Consider the following 22,849-nt stretch of genomic DNA (forward strand, 5'->3'; position numbering starts at 1 on the left):
GTACAGCATGTTAATCATGTAAGCAGAAAGAGGTCATGAACCTTCTGCTCAAGCAGGCCAAATTTACCAAATCAAAATGGCTACTTTAAAGCTGCTAGAAACAAGATTTTTACATCAATAATGGATCAAATGACTGTGTAATGTGACGAACATATAGAGAATTATCACTCGAATTCTGAATACATAAACATATTTCCCTCAGGAGTTGGTAGAGACCAAAAATGAGTGAAGAATAAAGAACTAACATACATCAGACACGGACTAATGACTAATGTACTCCGTTTCTGCAGGATGTGTTGATAGGCAAATGTTTTCCAACAAGTTCACCGTATCAGTGTGAAAGGTGATCACTTAAAATCAGTTATCGCAGGCTTAAGTGATATAAATAGATAAATAGTGAGTCAAATAATGTTATTAAAGTAGAAAACATAATTCTGATCAGATAAAAACTTGAGGAAATGCCCATATGACATGTAAAATAGTGGACAATGCTATTTTGAATTACTGAATTATGAATGGCCCTCATCAGCATCATAGATTGGAGAGAAAATTATTTCATCCTGCCTGCGCCAAAAGGCAGCTTAAGACCTCTTTATCAGAGTCATTCAAGCAAAGAGTCAATAAAACATTGCAATTAGGCTTGCTCTTTTAAAATGTGAGATGGTCTAATTGACTGTGTGTATTCAAGCAGAACATCAGAATTCCCTCCAGCAAGTTTAATAACACTGACAAGCGGCGCACTGCATAATCATAAGCTTGAAGCCTTGAAAAGTAGAATGATGTATTCTTACCATACAGTTGGATGAACGGTGTTGTCTTTAAGACTTGGTTTATGCTTATTGCTCGCCTTTGTGTGCAGTTTTCATTTATTTCCCTCAAGTGTCTCTTTGAAACTGGTAATGTTGATCAGGGGCTCAACAGGAGTTTCATAATAACATCTTTATAATGCTCGTGCCACTTGGCTGTGGAGGGCTTGCAGTGAGGAGCTAGGGATAATAGTGTGGTGCAGCACATCAAACAGAGCCTGGTCAAAAAGCAAAGCACTCAATATCTCATAGGAGTGAATTTAATGGCCACTGGTTGCTCTGGACTCTTGACCCTCTCCAAGAGGCTCCATGTTAGTCACTCTCCAGTGCTTTCCAATTGAAAGCCAGCCAGACTGGTAGTAGATGAGATTTCAACTGTCTGCTCAAACCTGGATGAATGTACCACTAGCTTCAGCTGGTCGTTACACTGGTGATACTCAGCTGATAAGAGATAGTGAACCTGGACATTGGCTCTGGAGTAAGTTGGAGTTTTGCTAACGTTTTCACAAAAAGGACATTCTCAGCCTCCTGTCTGCTTAAAGAGACAATGTGTGAAAATTGGCCAACTGTCAGATTCATTACATGTATGTCTTTAACATAACATTGAAACTGTTAATTCATTTTTTAATGTTTTAAACTAAAATATTTAGATATTGCTCTGGTTTGAAAGGCATTGTAGATTGTTCAATTCAATCAATAAAAACTATATTTGTATAATGTAATAGTATTTTATGTAGTACGACATGATAAAAAGGCAAATATTTGTCATAACCAAAAGTAGCAAAAACACATGACAACAAATACAGTAGTGGAAAGTAACTAAGTGCTCCAGTACTTTAAGTACAACTTTGAGGTATTTTATTTGAGTACTTTATATTTATAGTACATTTAAGCTTTTGTAGTTTCTTTTTCAGAATTTTAAATGTCACATTTTATTTTCAAATTGCAATTTCACAATCTCAGATTTTTGATTTAAGTATCCAGTGTCTTTTTTCAGTTTCCTTTATGTTCTTAACATTTAATTATGGCCTGATTATTCTGGGAACTAACATAATAATAATAATAATAATAATAGTTGTTGTCGTTGCTGTTGTTGTTATTTTACTTAATAATGTTTGCCATTTTTTTCTTGTAATTTTAATTCTGCATAAAATGATGCTCCATGTCGGGTTACTTTAAAGATCTATATTTTATAGATTATATGTGTTGTCCCCATCAGTATACAAAGTAGGTAGAATTTGCTGCAGCTGCACCAGTTAAAACATTGAAATGCTAAATAATTCATCATTAAATATAATCTAATAATCTTATATAACACGGGGGTTGTTTGTCTCTTACTGCATATCTTTATTAATACTTCTACTAAAGTTAAATTTATGATTGCAGAACTTTTATCTGTAAAGTCATAATATTGCTACTTTTTACTTTAATAATAAATGATCTCAATACTTTTTTACACTCATACCAACATTGGCCCTTATCCCTTCGCTTGCAGACATCTGTCAAAACAATATATATTAAAAAGAAAGTCAGGTTATTGCCAAACTAAGTCGAGAACCAACCAGAACAGCGGAAGCTAGGTCATACTCTGGCTTTTTAATGCCGTCGACCGAGCTGACTTGGCCTCAAGGCAGCCAACCAAACTAATTTAATATGGGTTTATATACAAGGTGTCTTGTTTAACATAATGAATATCTAATCAAGCATGAGCACAGGAAAGCAATTTCAGCAAAGTAATTGAAAGCAGACTTTGTTTATATGACAGTGAATATTGCTATGCTCTTGGCAGAGGAGAGCTCTGACTCGACATTAAATCTCTTTTTGAGCATCCTTTTAAAATAAAAGGGGACTCTCTCCTTATTAGCCATCCAACAGTGCTGCTGACTGCTAAGGATTGTTGTCTTTGAAAGCAACACTTAAAATTAGTCCTTGCAACAAACATTTAAAACCTGTGCTTTGCATGAGAGACATTCAGAAAGTTAACATTTCTTGTCATATGGCTAACATGCATAAATTATAGTGTAGTGTGAAAGATACTTTATCATCGCTGTATCAGGCATCCAGTGCCTCTCAGTTACTCCTGCAGTGCAACTGAATCCATGTCAAGATTTATAATGTACTGCTGTCCTGTGCTGCCATCTAGTGTTCAGAAATGATCCTAGTTCTAGTTGTTAAGTCTTGTGTAAATTTTGTATTGTACTTTGTATATATACAAACACAACAAAGTGGTACTTCAAAGGAACTTTATTCCTGCGTGTACAGTGAGCTTAGTTTTCTTAATGTATAGACAGAAATTCACAAAGAAGTGGATTTTTCAAACTCTACTTGAAGCTCAATATGATTCTCCAATCCAGAGACAGAATGTAGCAGACAAAAAAAAATATCAGTATCATGGCAGCTACAACAGCTCCTTATGTGCCAAGTAACAAATGTGACTACATTACACACAAAGGTGCAAAGACTCTTTTCAGGGCCACAGTAACTAAGTACGTGCCAGCATCCTCAGCTAAATCACGCAACACTTGTTTTCGATTGGTTCAAATACAACATATAAAATATTTTACAAAACAGCTTTGGTGACCCCATGTATATACACTTCTGCATATATAAAAGCATGGAAAAATGTTTAAATATTATCACTAGAGCTAAATATAAAAAAGTTAGACTATTGCACAGCAGCCAGGTGAGGATAGTGTGGAGGGGAGTGATCACTGGAGCAGCTGTCGACTGCTTTTAGGGTTTTCTGCGCCTGTGAGAGAGAACAGAGTTAACCAAAAACTGCCACCTGTGTTCCACAGAGGAAAACTGCATGTTATTCTCATATACTGTCTATAAAGATGACAGCTTACTTGGTGATCCCATGATGTTCAAAACCAGGACCCATGTTTGATCCAGCCCTCATCTCCATAGCCACAGAGCACTGAGAGGGCCAATGGGAAGATGTATTAGCAACAACACAATAACACTAACATTTGTCTGCCTCTGCAGTGTTTGTGTAATGGAAAATATAGTGGCCTGAGGTGGGTTATAGACAGGACAATACACACATTTCAAGCCATACATAAATAACACCATACACAGAGGCTAAAGCGAGTTACTAGTTCTTTTGGTTAATCTCAATTGTGATCTAGCTCAGCAACCATGCAATAAACTCCATCATATGAAACTTATGTTCAGTTCTTGTTTAAACTAATATGTATTGATTCAACTCTGTGGTAATGTTTTGCATCTGCTGCTGTATTGCGCTGCATTATATTTAACTATTCTGATAATGGATTAATAGGTTTTTTTGTTGTTGTTTTTTTGTTGACCCTTGTTTTTGCTTCTCAATTGTGAGGGTTTACTGCTTTTGTCTTATGAGACTAATCAATATTATCGTCATCTTACCCTTGTCTCCACATCAGTCCAAGCTCCATCTGGTTGATCTCCATTGTTGGGAGCGCCTTCTGAAGATTTCCTCTTACGGCTTCAGAGACAAATGTAACGTGAGAAAAAGATGTTAAACATCATTATATAACATCAGGTTAATCAGCACCTATTAACCTGCTTGTAACACCTACCCTGGGACTGAGGTGACCTCCTGTCTCAGAGTCTCAATGTCAGTGAACTGGACAGCTTGTCCTCCTCCTCTGGTTTTAATCACCTCGCCCTAAAAAAAACAAAAAGTAGGAGGTAATAGCCAATTTTTAATTATTTAACAGTTATGTCATGCCTCAACTTTTCCTGTGTGTGTGTGTGTGTGTGTGTGTGTGTAATAGTCATTCTACTGCATTGACAATATTTAGGATAGAAAAAGAGTGGGAACATCATCTTCATGTCCCAGAACCAGAAAAACAGCGACAAGTGTAGATGAGTTTAATGCATTTATAAAGATTATTGTTGCTCCTAGCACCACCTTGTCAACTAAATCTGAATTTTTACAAATACTTTCCCAAAAAGAAAACAGCAAGCCAGAACACGATGTCAGACTGTGTAACTAAATAAAATCAAATAGCAAATCCTTCTGATGATCACACCAAGCTTTTAAATGCAGAAACTTGTGGAATATTATCTAATCTAATATCTTATTGTAGCGTACTGACCTTAATAAGTTTGGTCTGTATCTCACCATCAGAGGCGACCTCCTGGTGCGTCAACACATATCTGTCGCACTTCGATAGAGCCTTCTCGCTGGGTGCAGACACTTGGATGGCATTGGTGATGACAGGCTGGAAAACTGTACCCAAGTCCAGGTTGGAGGTGGGCTTGTGGTCCACCCACTTTTCCCCGCCAGCAGACCGAGAGCGACGGTGCAACGGTCGTACTGGTGGCACCGTCTGCTCACATCAGCATAGTGAAGAAGTAGCAGCAAAGAGGGGAAAATGAAAAAATCTCAGTCAAATGATTACATCAAAGCTGTCATGGGACTAGTACCGTAAATGGCTGGGGATATTTTCAGGTGAAGGAACCCAAATTTGGGGAAAACTTGATTGGTGGCGGGAAAAATCTGCATCACACTTAAACCCTGATTAGAGTTTTTACTCTACAACTTCATTCTCCCGCCTGTAGCTAACTCACTGACCCTGCAGCTTCTCTCACTTAGGTCTAGATCAAACGTAGGGGATGAGGAGCAGGCCTCTTCCTCCTCTCTTGCCCAACACAGAGCTCTCCTCCTGGCTCGGCTGGCTGAAGGAGCTGCTGGGGGCGGTGTTCTCGTGGGTGTACTAGGTGAATGGAAACCCTGTCTGCTGTCCTGAGGCGCCCGCTGCTCCCATGCGGAGATACAGCTAGCCACAGACAGTGAGCTACCGGTACTGGGGATGGGACAGGTGGGCCTTGGACTCATCTCAACCTCCTCAACTCTAGTGGCACTGAATGGCTGTGACCCTGGCTTTTGCTCTGGCTCTGGGCTGACACGGGGAGAATCAACTGGGCACTGGGGAGCTAAGTGAAAAGACTGTACAAATACACAGTTACATGCAGTTAGATAGAGAGAGACAGAAACACATGAAAATTAAATGTTACAGGAAGTGGTGGGGTAAAGTGCACTGTATAATGTAATCAAGTACAACGGCCCTGTAATACATCCTACATGCTTTGTGAGAATTAATCAACATCCCTGTGACACATTGTCATCAGAAAGGTTCTGGATTACATTATAAGTTGCAGGTGTTTATGATAAAGTATTAACTCCTAAGGCAGTAAGATTAGTAATGTTAGTCAAGTCACAAGTGTATTAGTTCACAGAAAAGACCACAGTAGCTGTTAACTTAGGAAGGGACAGAATTTGGTTAAACTAGTTGTCATGTCATCTAACAATGTTTAGCAACAAGTAAATTAATCAGGACCTAGGTAGGTGTGATACAAATACATCATCAAAACAGCATACAGGTGCAGGTGAGGGCGAGGCCGATCTCTTAGCAGGAAGGCGTTCCTCTCTGGAAGGCCGCTGAGGCTGCGTCTGACGCGGCGGAGGATCAGGGCGACCTGGGGTCTTGCTCTCTGTCACGATGGCCTTGAGCTGCTTCAGCTTCTCGTCTTTGACCCAGAGCTTGTTCTGCATCTCCAGCTGCATTGCATTAACACGTCTCTCCTACACAGCGAGAGGCATAATGTTCAAGTGGAATACCACTGACTGTATAAATGATCGCTGGTATAGTTGAGGTATGACAAACCTCTAAACAACAGCCAGAGGCAGCAAACAGATTGTGCTACTTCTACAGGGTATAGTAAACCAAACGCTGTCTAATTTAATAACATTTGTGTTATAGCAGGAGTAACTCACACATTCTTTCTCCCACTTATGCTGGGTGTCTGTGACCACACCATGCATACGCTGCTCCATGCGTCTCTTCTCAGACAGCTCCCTCTGCAGCCTATGGCCTCTGGTTTCCAGCTCCTGCTGCAGTGAGCGCTTGTCATCCTCGTAAATTTTAGTTGTTTTCTGCAGGATGTCAATCTGGAACAGAACCATGTGGGACATTTCAGAAACTAAACAACAAATTTACAAACCAGAACCCTTAAGGCGGTTTGAATGTGTTTGTTTCCCACCTTGTGTTCTTGCATTTTGGTTTTCTTCTCCAAGCGTTCGATATCTGCCTTATTGGCCTGGATGATTTTGTCTTTCTCCACTAGTTTGCCGTTTTGTTCGTGAATAAAGTTGTCTTTGGAAATGAAGTTGCTATCCAGCTCCTGAATCATAGACTTCAACATGTTGGCTAAGATAATATGAAGCAGACAAGATGTGAGCCATGATGAGAAATCAAACTATTAAAGTTACCTGAATTGTCAGAGCAATAGGGTAACAGTCAAGCTAAACTGAGGAGGCACCTGCTTTGTTGTATTCCTCAATCATCATTTGCCTGATCCTGTGTCTGTTCTGCAGAGCCTCGATCAGCCTGGGCAGGGTGATATCATCGTGAGGGTCAGTCAGCTCAGACGAGGGTAGAGGTGGGAGGCTGTGCACCAGGTGGTTTATAACAGAGGACACGTCTGCAGAAACAGAATCAACACAACTCCTAAAAGCACTTTTCAAATAAAGTGCTGTGTATTTTTGTGGAGATTAGGTCACCAGGAGCTATGCTGTCTTAAATTTGAGGAGTAAAGTCATTATGCGGTCATGTATGCTGAAGTTGTATGTAAGAGCTTTGATAGAAATGTGAGTACATGATTGAATAATAATCTGAAGGAAAGAACATTATGATATTATAATGTGACAATGCCTTTAGATAGTAATTATATCTGCCTGAGTCCTGTTCAGTGTTTAGATTGTAATAAGGATAATACTCCTATAAATCCGGCTTGTCTTACATTTGGGTCAACATGGTTTTCTATAAAAGAGTCATAATTAACCACAGTCTTGTTTCGCTGATTTATCTTATGCGGTGTACAATCATTACCCCTGTCTATTGGACCACCACGCTCCTCCAGCCTGCGAGACAGTTCCTCTTTAAAGGCCTGGTTTCTATTACGGCGGCCTGGAGTGAAGCCACAGATGGGCCTGTCCACTGGCCGAGCTACCTCCACCTCCTGGGTCATCTCTGCAAACCGCATCACCAGCTGCACAAGCAGAGAATGCCTTGTGTGTCAGATAAAAAAAAAACAGCCTACAAGTTCATTTTAAGAAAAAGATTTTGAGAAAAACAGTGAAAGTGTGGGAGGAACCTACCAAGGTTTCCTCATAGTCGTCAGCCTTGGGATTGACACAAACAACCATTCTGACTTTTCCCTCCCCATCAAAGTAGTTCTTGAACAGATGGGTTACTTTAGAGTCTCTGTAGGGGACCATCTGTAAGAGACAACTTACATTACCTGCCTGGTTCATCAGTGAATGTAATAACAGTCTTTACAGCTTTAGTTTAGTAGTTCTTACCTTGTTTGTACCGCACATCTGGTTCTCTCGAAGTATCTCAATGCACGTCCGCAGATTCAGCAAAGACTGATTAATGTTACCTGTAAGGGAGGTGGTTGTTAAATCTCACATGTACCTCAGCTGAGGGTAAAAGATCATGATGTTCGTATAACAAACCTGCTTCACGTATACGAGTGCCTTCTGCCCCTGTTCGACCAGTGCGCTCACTTCCTGCCAAGTCTACCAGGCACAGCTGACTGACAGTCACCTGGCTCTTATCCTGACAAACAAGATAAAAAAAATACTCAAATCAAAATCAAAACTGCTGCTTACAATTCTGCTGCACTAAACTCCATAAATTTGGTTTCTATTAAAACTGACCTGGAGAATGTTGTCGCCATCTGCATCAAGAGGAGCCTGAGCCAGTTTAATAATGAACACACTGTGGGAACGGCTGGACTCTCTGTTCAGCCGGGTGTTCGCAATCTTCCTCTTCTTCTGACCTGGAACAACACAGTATAGGCAACTTTTCAACAAAGTTCTCTGAGGGTTTTCTGCAAAGCTCACCAAGTTAAACAGGCTGCTTTTTAAGACCACATAGAATGTAACCTAATACCTGTTTCACAGTTGTACTGGCAAAAGTTTGAAAGATAGCAGTGAAAACAAGCAGGGATGATACGGCCTAGAATTATTAATTAAGTGCATTAATTTTTTGACATTTATATTCACAACAAACACAATCTAAATCAATATTCTACACTTTAATACCTTTAAACTGCTGCTGCTTTTATGACTAAGACCTGCAGATACCCTGTTTGTCATGTTTTCACATGCTGTTTCATCTACTCTGAACTAATCTAGACACAAAACTCTTCCCTTAGCTGCTCAGAGAGAAGATTAACTGAGGTCATTTCCCAGTCAGAGCCGACCCGGAGGCCAGCAATACCAGGTCAGTCGCATCTATGATCATCACTGCAGTGTTTTCCCCTTCCTCTTTTCTTCCCTTTGATCTGTTCATTTCTAAATGCAGATCTTACAACAACTTACCTCTCCAGAACACTTGAAATGCCTCCTCAGCAGACTTGACCTCGACTTCCATACAACCAGCAACATACATGTTGTGATTCTGATCCTCTCTGAGGATTTTAGACTGAGGTGGTCTACATTGAGAAAATAAACCTGTTAGTCACTGAAGACATGGAGCTGCATTTTTCATGCAACAGAAGTGTGGGGTGTGAAACATCTAAAATGGGGGATATTCATGTTTCTTGATTGCAGCCATAGAACATAACAGGACAACTACAATCATGAAGCAGCAGCCCAAGCAACAGAGAGGATGTTCAGGAGCTTTGCCACAGCAAGACGACAAGAAGCAGGTGGGTAATCTAATGATTCTTAGGACTGAGGAAAGACTTATCAGCACTGGAGACATTACCTGGTGTTTACAATAAGATGCTCTGTCAGTATTGCACCTCTATATGTTCATATGTCTGTAGCAGAGAATATTGAAAACTTTAAAGTACCAAAATTTGGCACTGAATGCTAGCTCAGAATCATACTTTTTGGTGACTTATTCTTTTATCAGACCATTTGATTTAAAATTGTAATTTCCAAGATGTCCCCAGCACTGATACAAAGCTCATCAAAATCAGGCCACTAGTCTGATGTCTGATGTACGAGTATTCACTGGTCACATACATGAACTCAGTGTTCTGGCGCACAGGTGTGCCTCCACCATTCCACCTGGTAAAAAGAAAAGATAATAATTTTGTCTTCCTGCTACCCTGACGTAAACAAATCACTTCTAAAAAACTACCACACTCAGTATTTTTAATATCTGACTGCTCGTAACAGTTAAAACATGATGCTGAGTGCACGTTAACATGTCTGAATTATATTCCTTTTCAGTTTAGATTTTCTGAACTCACTTTGGTTTGATTACATCTTCCTGAGTTTCCTCCAGCAGATCATAGATGTAGTTGTTGTAGATTTCTATGTAGGAGACAAAGATGCTGTAGCTGCTGTCCTCATCCATACCATCTCCTTTACAAGCTTCCTCCGCCTTAATCATGTCTGCAATTTCAGGATCCAGCTTTTGTCTAAAATCATAGTTGTGAATTTTCATTATCACATGACTTTACATTATATTATATTATATTATATTATATTGTATTGTATTGTATTGTATTGCATTACATTACATTACAGCAGATCACTGCCATTTTCCAGGATTCAGACTTACCTTGAGGAGGTTGTTTTAGGAACAGGCAAGTTGTTTTCCCGCCTCTGGCGCTCCAACAAAGCATCAACTTCACTCTGGACCTCCATACCATTTTTATCATCTGTCTTAAAAACCTGAATAAACAGGGAATTAAATTAGATAAATACATGTCCACATGTACAAGTATTATTGTGTGGGTACAAACAATGATCAACATCGTTCTTGAGTGCTACTCTCTTACATATCTTTTGGCCTGGTAGGGGCCTATACTGTTGAAGATCATGTCGAGGGAGCGAGGTAGAAGTCCACCCTGGCCTGGAGAGCCAGTCATGGTGAACGTTTTCCCACTTCCTGTCACCCCGTAGGTAAAGAGCAGGCCTGCAACAATCGGTAGAGAGAATCAACTGCCAATAATTCTCTCAAAGCTAAACAGTTTTGGTGCCTGCACGTTTGCAATGCAGTGGAGAACAATTCAGAAGTGGTAGTAGGACAAAGAACTGCAGAAGTACTGATGTTAAAGAGGAAAATCAGATGCTAACCAACCACCTGACATGCAGCTCGGATAGAGTAAAAATTTTGCTCAACTGTTACTGTTTAAAAGAAAAAAAAAATCCATTCTGTGTTCCTACCATTTTTTCCATGGATGAGGTCATCAACAAGAGGTTTGGCCACATGCTCAAACAGCTCCATCTGAGTTACTGAAACCCCAAAGACTTTTTTGAAGGAATACTGTGTCTGAAAAGCACAAGACGGATTTGAATGTTTGGGCACAGCATATTTGATAACATTACATATGGCATTTTATGTCACATACTTCCCCAGCCTTTCTGTGGTACTAAGCCCCTTAGCTTTCTTCTTCTAACAAAAAAAAAGGGGGTGGGGCTGAAGTAATTTTTTAGTTACCTCTTTGTACTCTCCATTGCGGTTTGTTTTGAAGCCTTCAGGGGCATGCAGCTGGATGGTAGTGCTGCTGATGACCTCAATGCAGCACTCATTGTCCTCCGCACCCAGAGGACGTACACGGCAGTACACCTAAGTAAAACTATATCAGTTAAATGTTCTCTAAAGGGACTGGTTTATTTACTACTCTTTGATCATTGTAACTTTTGGAAAAAATATTAAATCAGTAAAAAGCTTTACCTCAAAACTACAACTTGCTAAATAATCACATTTCACCAAAGAACCATGAATGTTTCAGATTGTGTTGTCAGGCAATTCTCAGTCAACTCATTGACACTCACCCCAACAGGGTCTTTCTGGTTGCTGGAAGGCTTTTTAGGAGGAGGCCTGCGGGGGGTTTTACCCTTCCTGAAATAAAAAATATCCTTCACATTTAAAACAGTTCACATGGTTTCTGCAGGAAACATCACTTTCTAAAGACCTTTTGAAATACCATGTTTCATGATCGTACCGATCAAATTATTAAAGTATAAGGCAAAATAAGGAGGGACGTTATTTTTTTTATTATATCACATTTGTTTTTAGTATTTCGCAGCAGTATCTAAAAAATCTTCCAAGGACAAAGACTAGTTTTCATAGAATAAATAAATGATCTATTAATCGAGAAAAGGGCTGATTAATTGATGAGGTAAATCAATTGTTAGTTGCAGCCCTGATTTTTAAAGAGGACTGAAGTTCAAATTGTTGATTTTAATAGCTCATCAACTTCCTGCATCACAATCCTCTCTCACAGCAACCTCACTCATATGGTTATAACCTACTATTAAATGAATAACGTCTCCCAAAACTCCACACAAAACATTTTATAACCAGCATTACTACCTTCAGTGCGCAAGAGAAAGCATTTAATTTAGTTTAAGACTTTTACAAACCACCTCCAGCCTTTTGAGGAAAGCTTTTTAAGACTCTTATACCCACAGATACTCTGTTAGCATTAGCATTTTTCAAAGCCACTGGCTAGACTGCTTGTTAGCCCCCGGCTAACGTTACGCCTAAAGCTACTTTGGGTTCCCTCTGCAAGCCCGTAAACTGTAAAAACAGAAATAAAAAATCATAACAGCAACGTACTTGTAGGCCTTGTACTTTTAATAAGACAGACGGAAAATCTTGATCTGTACTTACCCTTGTCTGATCATTGTAGCTTGCTGCTTGTTATGACTTTTTACCGTTTCTGTTGCTACAGGTTTGAACTTTCCCTCCGCCTCAAATTATCATACGTTTTCAAAATGGGCTGGTAGCAGCCAATGAGATTTCTCAACAACACATACGTGTTTCTGCCGTCACTTCCGGGTCTCTTGAGTTATCAGCAAAAATGTCGCATGTGTCAACCGTCATCAGATTAACAGAGACTGTCCTGACACCGGCAAACTAAAATATCCTGAGAAACCAGGCAAACAAAAATAAACAGCAACAAAGAGGACTAGAATTTTGACAATGACGGTATTGTCAGTAATGTCACCCTTTCTTTTTGTGTTAGATAATGACAGACTGTAAATAAATGAATACTTTTTAAATGTAGGATAGAGGTAGGATATTTATTTCAGATTACATTAATGTAATCAGTTATGTTTTTAAGATTTTACTGCCTTTTATTGATTTATGTCCGAATGAAACGCCTCAACTGAAACAGACCTGACGTCATTTTGTAGTCCTACCTAAACACCAAAAATGGCGCCCGCGGAGCGTTGTTGTTGGTAGCTAACCACTGACACCTACAGCCCACCAGCTGTAACACACACAAGTTACAAAACAGCGACATTTTCAGCCATTAATACACTCACGTGTACTGCTGCGTTATGCAAACACTGGAGTTCCTGCTTTCACATCGCAGCACTGAACACTGAACATCACAGGTAAGAGGCAAGTTTTAACCGCACGGATGCAAACAGATGGATCGGTTATCGAGTTAAATGCTTCCTGTAGTGCTGTACAATAAGTCGTCTTTTTTTTTTTTGAGGTGGGGAAATGAAAAGCAGACCTACGAAGTCAGACGCGTCTGAGTCAAAGGGTAAAGTGAAGAAAAGACCCGCGGAGAGTTCTGCTCCAACTCTCTCCAAAAAACTACGAGACAAGAAAAATGGAGAGTCGTCTAAACCAGGTTTGCAGCCCTGACAGGACAGTGACGATGTATGTGAATTACACTCGTGTCATGACAGTAGATTGACTGGTTTGTCTGTCTTGCAGGGCCTCCTCCCAAATCTGCAGGAGTCCAGAGGAAAAGCGGGCATGGGAGCATCCTGCACTACATTTACAAGAGCACTCTGGGACAAAGTCTTCACTCTCAGATGAGACAGGTGAGACTGCTGGGATTCACTGTTTTCACATTTAGGAAGTATACAGTGTGCAGTATTTTGCTGACCCTGCCAGAGAGGTGTCAGTTCAACTATGTTTATTATTAAGGTCATATTTAGATGGCTTGTTGTACTGGACTCTGTCTGTCTGGACTGTCTGCATTAAACTCTCTTGTCTCTTTCAGTGTCTCCAAGAGCCTTTCGTTCGCTCTCTGTCATCCTATCATTTCCACAGTGCTACCAGCCCCTTCGACCGCAGAATCACTTGTCTGGAGTGGCATCCCACCCACCACAGCACTTTGGCTGTGGGGTCCAAGGGTGGAGACATTTATCTGTGGGACTTTGAGGTTCCCACAAAGAAGACCTTTATTCAGGGGGTGAGTTCCTATACGTTGGTGGGGTTTGTTTTACCCGATTCTTAAATCTTAAATCTTTTTATTTTATTACTTTTAAATGTTACTTTTAAATCATGCAACACTTGCGCCCAAGGACAATTACATTTTGAATCTGTAGTTCATTTCAAAACTGTGAAATTTAGATTAATGTGATTTCAAACTTTCATTGGTTTTCTGCTTAGATGGGAGCTGGAGACTCAGTTACAGACATGAAGTTTAACCAGTTAAATCCCACTCAGCTGTTCACCTCGTCTATGGGGGGTGTGACAGCACTTCGAGATTTCAATGGGACAACTCTAACAGTGTTTGCCAACACAGACACACTGAAGTAAGACTGAATAAAATAAAAATAAAAAGGGTTTTAGGGTTTAGGCCTGATCGGTGTAGCATCAGTCTTCTTATCAGGTGGCCTCTATTGGTTTAATGCTAAGCCTTTAGACGTTTAGAGTGTGTGGGAATGTGGTACTAATAACTGCCCAGTGATCAGCCTGCATTTGTGTTTGTGTGCACAGAATGGTGCAGGAGACTTTATTGGAGGGATGAAGTTTTGCCCCATGGACCTTTCCAGAGTATATGTGGCCTCTGGTGAGGGCACACTGACCATGCAGAGCTTTGAGGGCCAAACACCCACCATACTGTCCAGAACTCAAGACTGTGGCCATGATCACCACAATGTTTGGTGAGAAAACTGCAAAGAAGACTGATGCTGTGCTCTTTATGTTAATGCAATGCCAAGAAATAACATTGTTGTCCAATAAAAAAATAAGTTTCTCCAAAATGTCAATGCATTCCTTTGGCTATTCTGTTGTTCATTCATTTTTCTTTTGTCCTAACCAGAGAATTTATTTTGTTCTTTGTTGTCCTTCACAGTTTTTGGTACTGCTGTGTTGATGTGTCTGTGAGCCGACAGATGCTTGTGACAGGAGACAATATGGGGCAGCTCTTACTCCTGGGCTTGGATGGACAAAAGGTGTGTGTTTACTCTTCAGTGAAGTAAATAATTTAATTTTGGAAAGAGATAAATCGTGTATATATTTTAACGAGACAGCAGCGGCCTTCCATTGTCTTTTGATACAAATTATTCATATGTTTCATATGTTTCATAAAACTTTGTTCCATTTTGACATTGTAGATTTTCAGCAGCAAGTTGCACAAAGCCAAAGTGACCCATGCAGAGTTCAACTCCCGATGCGACTGGTTGTTGGCGACAGCCTCAGTTGATCATACGGTGAAGCTTTGGGACCTGAGAAACATAAAAGACAAGAAGAGCTTCCTGCATGAAATGCCTCATGAGAGGGCTGTCAACTCAGGTAACACTCTCTTTTAGAAAAACATTTTCTTACTTGTGGATTTGAATTAAATTTAGTTTTTCAGTCTTTGCAACCTGCCTTATTTTTTAAACATTTTGCTGTTTACAATCATTATAACATTTGTGCAATATAAATTATATAAAAATGAATAGTATATTAAGTGTAATGTCCTTATTCTGAAAGTCTGTTTCCCATTAATATATCAAATAAATATTTCTTTATTGTTTAGTCTGAACTCTGTCTGTCTTTTAAGTTCTGAATGAGTTAATGGAGAGATTAGAATGAAAAAACCTGAAAGAAGTTTTCGGCCAGGATTTGTGTCACGGTTGCTATGACCACAAGTCGAAAAAGATCATTTTGACAAAGCTGTTCCTGTCGTTTCCTCACAGCCTATTTCAACCCACTGGACTGCTCCAAGTTGCTCACCACGGATCAGTATGACCAGATCCGCGTCTACTCGTCATCTGATTGGTCGAAGCCTCAACATATCATCCAGCATCCTCACAGACAGTTTCAGCATCTCACACCCATCAAGGTTTGCTTCGTTTCTAGATGTATTTGTTGTCTAGATTTTCGAGACAACAATACTGGACCAGGTGGCATTTGAATAAACATTCTAGGGGAAAACAACATCTTAGCATTTGTATGTGCTTTGTCAGTGTGGAAGGATACCTTTTGTGACAATATAATACTTTTGTTATTGTTTTGCAGGCCACATGGCACCCTGTGTACGACCTGATCGTGGCTGGCCGCTACCCAGATGACCGTGTTTGCGCTGGCGATCAGAGGACCATTGACATCTTTGATTCCAACACAGCAGAGCTTGTGTATCAGCTGCACGATCCCACTGCTTCTGGGATCAAATCTGTGAGTAAAAGCACCAGGAAAAAAAAATGTAAAGACACTAAAACTTAAGTAATTAACTTTTGGAATTCTGTATTTTCAGATCAATAAATTCAATTGGATGGGTGATGTGATTGGATCTGGCATGGGTGAGTTTTTCAGAAGCACATTATCGATAGCTGTGCTGTCTGACAACTTGGTTTAAATCAGTTCTGTGAAAAAATGTCAAATTGTCTCACTAAAGCTGCGTCATGTTCACTCTCAGGTGTGACGGTGCTAGTCTGGGACAGGAACGAGTCGCTGATCAGTGACCAGCACACACCACAGGGGGACACCTCAACCTCAGTGGACAGTCTGAGAGGGCAGAGGAGGAGTCAGCAGCGCTCCAACAGGGACCGGCGAGGTCCTGCTGTGGATGCAAAGCTCAAGAAGAAGCTGGCTTCTCTCGAAGAATCTGAGACCAAAACCAAGACTGGGTGTACGAAAAAAAAACAAGTGCAGGTGAGAAAAAAGTGAACTGTAAAATTCCCAGGGTCTTAAAAATCCATGTATATATTTCTTTGTTTACTGCTTTGTTGTATCTCTAACTGCAGGGATCGTTTGAATGTTTAAAGATGTTTCATATATTCTTTTTAAACCATTATAAAACTGGAATTCTTGTATGTTCTCGCAGACGTTTTTTTCTACTGTATGACAATAAAAATGTTCACATTTTCTTAATGATTGACTTTTTCATTCACAAATATTTGACCATATGCTGAATATGTCATGAATACACATTACAAGAAGATTTAAGGCAAGTGATTTATTTTCTTGCATGTTCCTTTAATTTCATACAGACAGGAAGTCAGTGTATCAAGCATAGTTGAAGAAATAATTTCCTCGTAGTTCGTGGACCGTAACGTTGGTCAGCTGGAGGAGCACTCCAGCCCAGGCCTCCCGTTCCTCTTTTTTCTCCTGATGCCAGGCCTGGTGGGCAGAGTACACCATGCTCAGGACAAGAATCTTAAACTGTGTCTGAGTCAGTGGCCTCTTCCTCTGCTCCTTCAGTGTCTTCACCATCTGCATCATGGAGCCCAGACCTCTGGGAATGTTATCATTGATCTGAGATAGGAACATCCGCCCTGGTCTCATCGATGCCATCTCCTTATCAAGCAGGACGATGTTGTTGTCCCGGTCAATCTCAACCCCGCCCAGCAAAAACTACACACAGGAGAGAAAAAGAAATATCCATCACCCAAGTAAAACATGGCATGATGTTTAAAGTATCTGCATGTAGACTTTTGTAGAAAGTACCTCAAACATCAGGTTTGCATCAGAGACAGATGAGCCAGTCATTTGAGACGTTGGACTCATGCCTGCAGCCACATCTAAAGTAGAAAATAGGGAAAGTTGTGACCTAAATGAAATCAGTTACTGCAGATAAACTGTTGCTGCTTCCGTAAACTAAAACTAAAAGTCTGTTTTGCTGGTTTTAATGAATACTGCGCAACGCATGCAATATCATTATGTAACAACATACAAAATTTCTCTCCACAGCCCTGTATGGAGAAATTCTGTTTCTACTTACCCCGAAGCACTTGTTCAGACCAAAGACACAAAATGACCTGGAGACAGATTTTAAGATGTATTTTCATGGTCATTCTTCTCTTGATTATTACCGACAGATAATCCACTGCATCCCTCTCACCTCTCCTCTCCCTCGCCCGTTCTTGTGAAACCAGGCGGAGGCAACTCAAGACTGAATACCGTGCATTTTTTCATCTCGGAAAAAGGGACCAAAAGCCAGTTGGCTGTGATGCAGAGTAGACAGCAATATTTCTGAAAACGGGTTCTTCAGCAGGACTAAAAGTTCACAGAGACAACTCATCTGTTTTACCCTTTCTTGTGCAAAATTCAAGTAAAAAATGTTTAAGGAATTACTGGAAAGATAGATTTCCTCATACATTGAGAGAGTTTTGCAAGTAGATTTATTTATTTAGTCTGGAGGTATTTAAATCTATTTGAATCTATTTTTTCTCCATGAATACTCCAGCTTCCACAGACACCACATGCAGTGGTAATAGTTAACAAATTACATCTTGTGAGCTGAATGTCATGTAGCATTATTTACATCAAGAGGAAAGGAAGTCCCCACATGAGAGGAACAGCTCTGGTTATTGGATACAGTTACCTGGAGACAAACAGCGGTGGATGGACCTGAACTATGACATGTAAATTTAAAAGAAATGTGTGTTTTTGTTCTTTTCCTGACAGGTCTTACATTGCTTTTATGTTGATGTTGTTCTAGGCTTTATCCTCACTGTGCATGTTTTTCATTGTTTATTTGTGGTATTCTATATGTTGTAATTCTAAATTCTTTTATTTTTATAAGAAATAATAAAAGATTTTAGGAGAAAAAAAGAAGAAGAAAGAGAGTACTGTGAAAGTAAATAAGTAAATTGACACGTCATAACACAGTTCCACCACATGGAGGCAGTAGCGACAGTTGAGTCCAGTAAGTCGAGTTTATTTACTTCCGGTGAAGAGTTTAAGTGGTCCTGAATGATAAAGTAGTGAAGATAAAGGTAACCATCCTTGTTGCTATTCTTTTTTTTTTTTTTTTAACAAAAGCTTTACGACGCTTGTGTCTCGTGTGCAGTCCAAGTAAAAACTCTTCTTCCACAACAAAATCGCCGTTGAATTTTCACACGAGAAGAAGCGTTAGCCAGTTAGCTGCTGTGGGTGCTAACGCTAGCTAGTTTGTCCATAACCTTAAACACAACGTAGCGTACACAGTGGATTCGCGTCAGTAGTTTATCTGTTATCTGTTGCATTAAAGTTCAAATAAAGTCATTTTAAGGGGACATCTCAAAATGTGCAGAGATCTCGATCCTGTCTCTAAAAGCATTTCCATCACTACAGTACAAGCGTCTGTGAATGAACCGTTCATGTTAACTAAAAAAGTGGGATCAGTTAATTTAATGGCAGTATAACCAAGCTTGTAAAGATCTGACTGTGTTTTGCTCAGTTGCCATTTTGGAAGATAAGCCTAGCTAAAACTGATGCAGCCCAATGCAACAATCCTACATGCATGAGTTATAATGTCCAGTTTGTTGAAACTGATTCATTCTGGTATTGATTCAACTTCACGGTGACTTTAAGGGTTGTAGTTTGTGATTTGAATATATTAATAATATTTCGTTTTACTGATGATGTCTAATACTTTGTATCTTACACGGTTAAAAAAAGAAAATCTTATAAAGATGTTTGTGCATCAACAATATTGACATCTTTGAGCCTCCAGTATAGTCAGGCTTTAATCAGCATTTCTCCAGAAAAGTTTCAACAGCAACTGAACATTATAACTTTAATAAACAGGACTTTTACATTAGACAACTTTAGTTTTACCTAAGTGTATCTAATAAAACTGGTATGTGAGTGTAAACGGTTGACATGCTGTTTGCGGGCTTTGTCAGGCGAGCAGCAAACATGGAGTCCAGTGAGGAGGGGGGCCTCAGTGTCGGGGGCTCTGTGGGAGAGGAGAACTACTTCTTGGGATACACCTTCACCGACCGCTCCCACTCCAGCCGGGTTGTGAAGAGCATCATGGACCTGTGCCTGGAGGACGGCCTGTTTGCTGATGTCACCATCACTGTAGACAGCAAAGAGTTTCACTTGCACCGACTCGTGCTTTCAGCGCAGAGCAGTTTCTTCCGCTCCATGTTCACCTCTAACCTCAAAGAGTCCCACAACCGCGCTATTGAGTTGAAAGATGTTAGTGCCACTGTCTTTCAGCTGCTGATTGACTATATCTACCACGGTACAATTAAACTGAGGGTGGAGGAATTGCAGGACACTTATGAGATGGCAGACATGTACCAGCTGACTGCTCTGTTTGAGGAATGCTCCCGCTTCCTCTCACGGACAGTGGAAGTCAAGAGCTGCCTGCAGGTGAGTCACAGACTTAACAGGGCCTGCTACGTATTAGTGGTTATGTAAGATCAGTTTTATGATTACCTGTCTTTTGTGCAGGTGATGTGGCTTGCAGACAGACACAGTGACCAGGAGTTGTATACTGCTGCTAAACACTGTGCTAAAATCCACTTGGCCCAGCTGCATCAGACTGAAGAATTTCTCAATTTGCCTCTCTGTCTGCTCTTGGACATCATCAAAGGTATTACTGTTTGCTGTTCTGTCACCACTTGCCAGACTAACCCGCATGTTTGCATATTAAGCCCTGGATTTATTTCTTCTCACCTTCCACAAAACCTTTGGTTAATTTTGGATGATATAAAATAATAACTAAGAAAGTCTTGAAAGTAGCTTCAGATTGGTTCTTCTAATGTAGATCCAATCAAAACAAAAGTAGAAATTATGTTTACTGTGGTGGATTACCTGTCTCAAGTTAAGTTTCTTGTCTCTGGAAACTGATTTTCATACTGTACCCAATTAGCTCAAAACAAGCTGCTCCTTGAATTTAATCCAAAAGGTTTTGTGTTTGTGGTCAGATGGCGTTCCGAGCTCCCAGAATCCAACAGTGGCAATCGAGTCGTGGATAAACCACAACAAGGTGGAGAGAGAGGAGTTTTCTTGTATCCTCCAAGAAAATCTCAAGGTTTTCATTTTTTCTTCTAGAGCTGAAAAATATTTTTGAAATGTGTTTTCATTTTGTGTGTGTTGAAATTGATAAGCGTATATATGATATAAGATATCTCTTTACCTTCTGTGTCCACAGGAAATTGGTGAGAATGTCCACATTTACCTGATCGGTAAAGAGGAGACGAGGACTCACTCCCTGGCTGTGTCGCTTCACTGTGACGAGGATGATTCGATCAGCGTGAGTGGCCAGAACAGTTTATGCCATCAGATCACTGCTGCCTGTAAACACGGAGGGGACCTGTACGTGGTGGGGGGGTCTATCCCTCGCCGCATGTGGAAGTGCAACATGCACACCATGGACTGGGAGCGCTGTGCCCCACTGCCCAGAGACCGCCTCCACCACACAATGGTCTCTGTCTCTACTGAGGACGCTATCTACTCACTAGGAGGTAAGACGTTGCAGGACACACTCTCTAATGCCGTTATTTACTACACAGTGAAGGACAACATGTGGACAGAGACCAGCCAGCTGGACACTGCAGTGTCTGGGGCTGCTGGTGTTAACCTGGGAGGTACCATCTACCTGCTTGGAGGGGAGGAGAATGACATGGACTTTTTTACGAAACCATCTCGTCTCATTCAGTGCTTTGACACTTCCTCCCAGAAGTGTCAGATCAAACCTTACATGCTGCCGTTTGCGGGCTGCATGCACGCGGCTGTCCACATGGATGTGATCTTTATCGTAGCAGAAGGAGACTCCCTGGTGTGCTACAACCCTCTGCTGGAGAGTTTCACCCGCCTGCGCTTCCCTGAGGTGTGGAGCTGTGTTCCTTCACTGTGGAAGGTGGCCAGCTGTAATGGCTGCATATATGTCTTCAGAGACAAATGTAAGAAAGGGGATGCAAACACGTTGAAGTTTAACCCGGCTACATCTGTCGTGTCCGTTATAAGAGGTATAAAAATCCTCCTCACAAACTGGCAGTTTGTTTTGGCCTGAACTGTCCTCTGGATGTCCACACACTCGCCACGGAGAATCAGGGAAGACTGTTGGATAACTTACCATGACTTCACTGTTCAGACATCCTGTGAGGAGACCTGCTCTAAATGTATTTGTCATTTGCTGGTTTCTGTTGTCATTCATTCCAAACAGACTCCACCACCTGACCAGTAAAAACAGTTCAGTGGTTTGTGTCACTTGCTTGTGGTACCGTGTGTCTCATTGTGGATCCCTTTAGCTGAGAAATCAAAGAAGTTTGTGGTGATGCTGTAATCAGTGATGAACTAATCGACATTGTTTCCTGTGCACTGCTCGTTTATTGACACGCATGAACAACTTCAGCCTAAAAACTTTACTGGACATTAAACATCCTTCAGAATATTGTACGTGAACAAGTGTATCATGATGACGTAGACTGAATATCCTCAGATGTCATATTTGAAGTTAACGTGCATAAACATGATAACAGAGGATGTTTTCTAACTTTGCAGATTTTCAGTTCCTTGTCTTAAGATTGTATTTTTTTGATGTACATGTTCAAGATAAGCTGTTACCATAAATGTCAAATATATCGCTGTAGCTACAAGTTATCACTGTTCTGATATTTATGGCTCTTTACCCTTCGTGCATTAACTGTCTCTTACTATTAATACCATGTTTATATCCAGGGATTTAGGATCTTTCATTGTAGCAGTTATACAGTAATGCATTTAGAAATGGTACACTTTGTAGCTGTGTAGCTATAGAAAGCTTTGCCTCAACACAGACATGGCCCCTGTATCTTTGGATTGGTAATGCATCTTGTGAATGGGGAGGAGGTAAAGGTGCCTGTTTGTGTCCTTGGGGGGAGGGAAGGGGAGCTGAAGGAGAGAAAGCTACTACAGAGAGGCCAAAACTTTGATTCCATTGATGTGTTTCAGGAGGCTGTGTAGCTGAAACCCAAGCCCAGTAACATGTCAGACTTTGTGAACTATTCTAAGCATCAGTTGCTGACGCCGAGATGAGGGGCGGGGGTTTCTGGGGCCACATATGCGCCTCCATAAGACCTCCGAATAGGAACTGATGGCCGCTACAAACACCATCTGACATGCAGTCCCTTAATGTTGGGAAATAAA

At 40.6% G+C, this 22,849-nt stretch overlaps 4 protein-coding genes and 1 non-coding gene across 8 annotated transcripts; 2 read left to right on the forward strand and 3 right to left on the reverse strand.

Moving 5' to 3' along the window:
• Positions 1-3,035: 3,035 nt before the first annotated feature.
• On the reverse strand, positions 3,036-12,571 carry kif23 (kinesin family member 23). 2 transcript variants are annotated; one of them, XM_041038709.1, is made up of 24 exons: positions 12,440-12,571; positions 11,599-11,665; positions 11,261-11,389; positions 10,987-11,092; positions 10,599-10,735; positions 10,379-10,491; positions 10,065-10,235; positions 9,835-9,879; positions 9,184-9,296; positions 8,518-8,639; positions 8,314-8,416; positions 8,158-8,237; positions 7,954-8,073; positions 7,685-7,844; positions 7,116-7,277; positions 6,837-7,003; positions 6,571-6,744; positions 6,175-6,378; positions 5,368-5,742; positions 4,889-5,122; positions 4,367-4,455; positions 4,194-4,272; positions 3,656-3,726; positions 3,036-3,555 (listed from the first exon to the last, which is right to left on the reverse strand). In XM_041038709.1, exons 1-24 carry the CDS (start codon positions 12,451-12,453, stop codon positions 3,540-3,542), a joined length of 3,051 nt encoding a protein of 1,016 aa, XP_040894643.1. In that variant the 5' UTR covers positions 12,454-12,571; the 3' UTR covers positions 3,036-3,539. The 2 variants fall into 2 exon arrangements, with proteins under 2 accessions (XP_040894643.1, XP_040894641.1); XM_041038707.1 differs by lacking the exon at positions 5,368-5,742.
• On the reverse strand, positions 9,018-9,114 carry LOC121182768. The gene has a single exon (XR_005894167.1). It is a non-coding gene; the product is annotated as a Z30 small nucleolar RNA (small nucleolar RNA).
• A 492-nt stretch (positions 12,572-13,063) lies between the features above and the next one.
• On the forward strand, positions 13,064-16,673 carry ddb2 (damage-specific DNA binding protein 2). 3 transcript variants are annotated; one of them, XM_041038711.1, is made up of 11 exons: positions 13,064-13,170; positions 13,275-13,415; positions 13,502-13,611; positions 13,794-13,985; positions 14,516-14,682; positions 14,874-14,973; positions 15,136-15,313; positions 15,703-15,848; positions 16,025-16,180; positions 16,260-16,305; positions 16,422-16,673. In XM_041038711.1, exons 2-11 carry the CDS (start codon positions 13,283-13,285, stop codon positions 16,670-16,672), a joined length of 1,479 nt encoding a protein of 492 aa, XP_040894645.1. In that variant the 5' UTR covers positions 13,064-13,170; positions 13,275-13,282; the 3' UTR covers position 16,673. The 3 variants fall into 3 exon arrangements, with proteins under 3 accessions (XP_040894645.1, XP_040894646.1, XP_040894644.1); XM_041038712.1 differs by lacking the exon at positions 14,516-14,682 and adding an exon at positions 14,186-14,331 and having other exon boundaries at positions 13,085-13,177; XM_041038710.1 differs by having other exon boundaries at positions 13,086-13,177.
• A 273-nt stretch (positions 16,674-16,946) lies between these two features.
• Positions 16,947-17,889, reverse strand: LOC121182286 (protein FAM180A). The gene is made up of 3 exons (XM_041038713.1): positions 17,727-17,889; positions 17,453-17,526; positions 16,947-17,359 (listed from the first exon to the last, which is right to left on the reverse strand). Exons 1-3 carry the CDS (start codon positions 17,797-17,799, stop codon positions 17,012-17,014), a joined length of 495 nt encoding a protein of 164 aa, XP_040894647.1. The 5' UTR covers positions 17,800-17,889; the 3' UTR covers positions 16,947-17,011.
• Positions 17,890-18,657: 768 nt separating this feature from the next.
• Positions 18,658-22,312, forward strand: kbtbd4 (kelch repeat and BTB (POZ) domain containing 4). The gene is made up of 5 exons (XM_041037399.1): positions 18,658-18,723; positions 19,615-20,089; positions 20,171-20,312; positions 20,647-20,753; positions 20,874-22,312. Exons 2-5 carry the CDS (start codon positions 19,628-19,630, stop codon positions 21,732-21,734), a joined length of 1,572 nt encoding a protein of 523 aa, XP_040893333.1. The 5' UTR covers positions 18,658-18,723; positions 19,615-19,627; the 3' UTR covers positions 21,735-22,312.
• Positions 22,313-22,849: the final 537 nt, after the last annotated feature.

This window comes from Toxotes jaculatrix, chromosome 5, assembly GCF_017976425.1.
Source record: "Toxotes jaculatrix isolate fToxJac2 chromosome 5, fToxJac2.pri, whole genome shotgun sequence".
Lineage (NCBI taxonomy): Eukaryota > Metazoa > Chordata > Actinopteri > Toxotidae > Toxotes > Toxotes jaculatrix.

Coding starts and splice junctions, on each gene's coding strand:
- LOC121182286 (XM_041038713.1), bottom strand. CDS start 17,799: ATGACCATGAAAATACATCTTAAAATCTGTCTCCAGGTCATTTTGTGT. Junction 17,527..17,726: donor GTCTGAACAAGTGCTTCGGG/GTAAGTAGAAAC, acceptor TTTCTACTTTAG/ATGTGGCTGCAGGCATGAGT. Junction 17,360..17,452: donor ATGCAAACCTGATGTTTGAG/GTACTTTCTACA, acceptor TCCTGTGTGTAG/TTTTTGCTGGGCGGGGTTGA.
- kif23 (XM_041038709.1), bottom strand. Junction 9,297..9,834: donor CGCCAGAACACTGAGTTCAT/GTATGTGACCAG, acceptor TTCTCAATGTAG/ACCACCTCAGTCTAAAATCC. Junction 8,417..8,517: donor ATGGCGACAACATTCTCCAG/GTCAGTTTTAAT, acceptor CTTGTTTGTCAG/GATAAGAGCCAGGTGACTGT.
- ddb2 (XM_041038711.1), top strand. CDS start 13,283: ATGAAAAGCAGACCTACGAAGTCAGACGCGTCTGAGTCAAAGGGTAAA. Junction 14,974..15,135: donor TGGGCTTGGATGGACAAAAG/GTGTGTGTTTAC, acceptor TTGACATTGTAG/ATTTTCAGCAGCAAGTTGCA. Junction 15,849..16,024: donor AGCATCTCACACCCATCAAG/GTTTGCTTCGTT, acceptor ATTGTTTTGCAG/GCCACATGGCACCCTGTGTA.
- kbtbd4 (XM_041037399.1), top strand. CDS start 19,628: ATGGAGTCCAGTGAGGAGGGGGGCCTCAGTGTCGGGGGCTCTGTGGGA. Junction 20,090..20,170: donor AAGTCAAGAGCTGCCTGCAG/GTGAGTCACAGA, acceptor TCTTTTGTGCAG/GTGATGTGGCTTGCAGACAG. Junction 20,754..20,873: donor TCCTCCAAGAAAATCTCAAG/GTTTTCATTTTT, acceptor CTGTGTCCACAG/GAAATTGGTGAGAATGTCCA.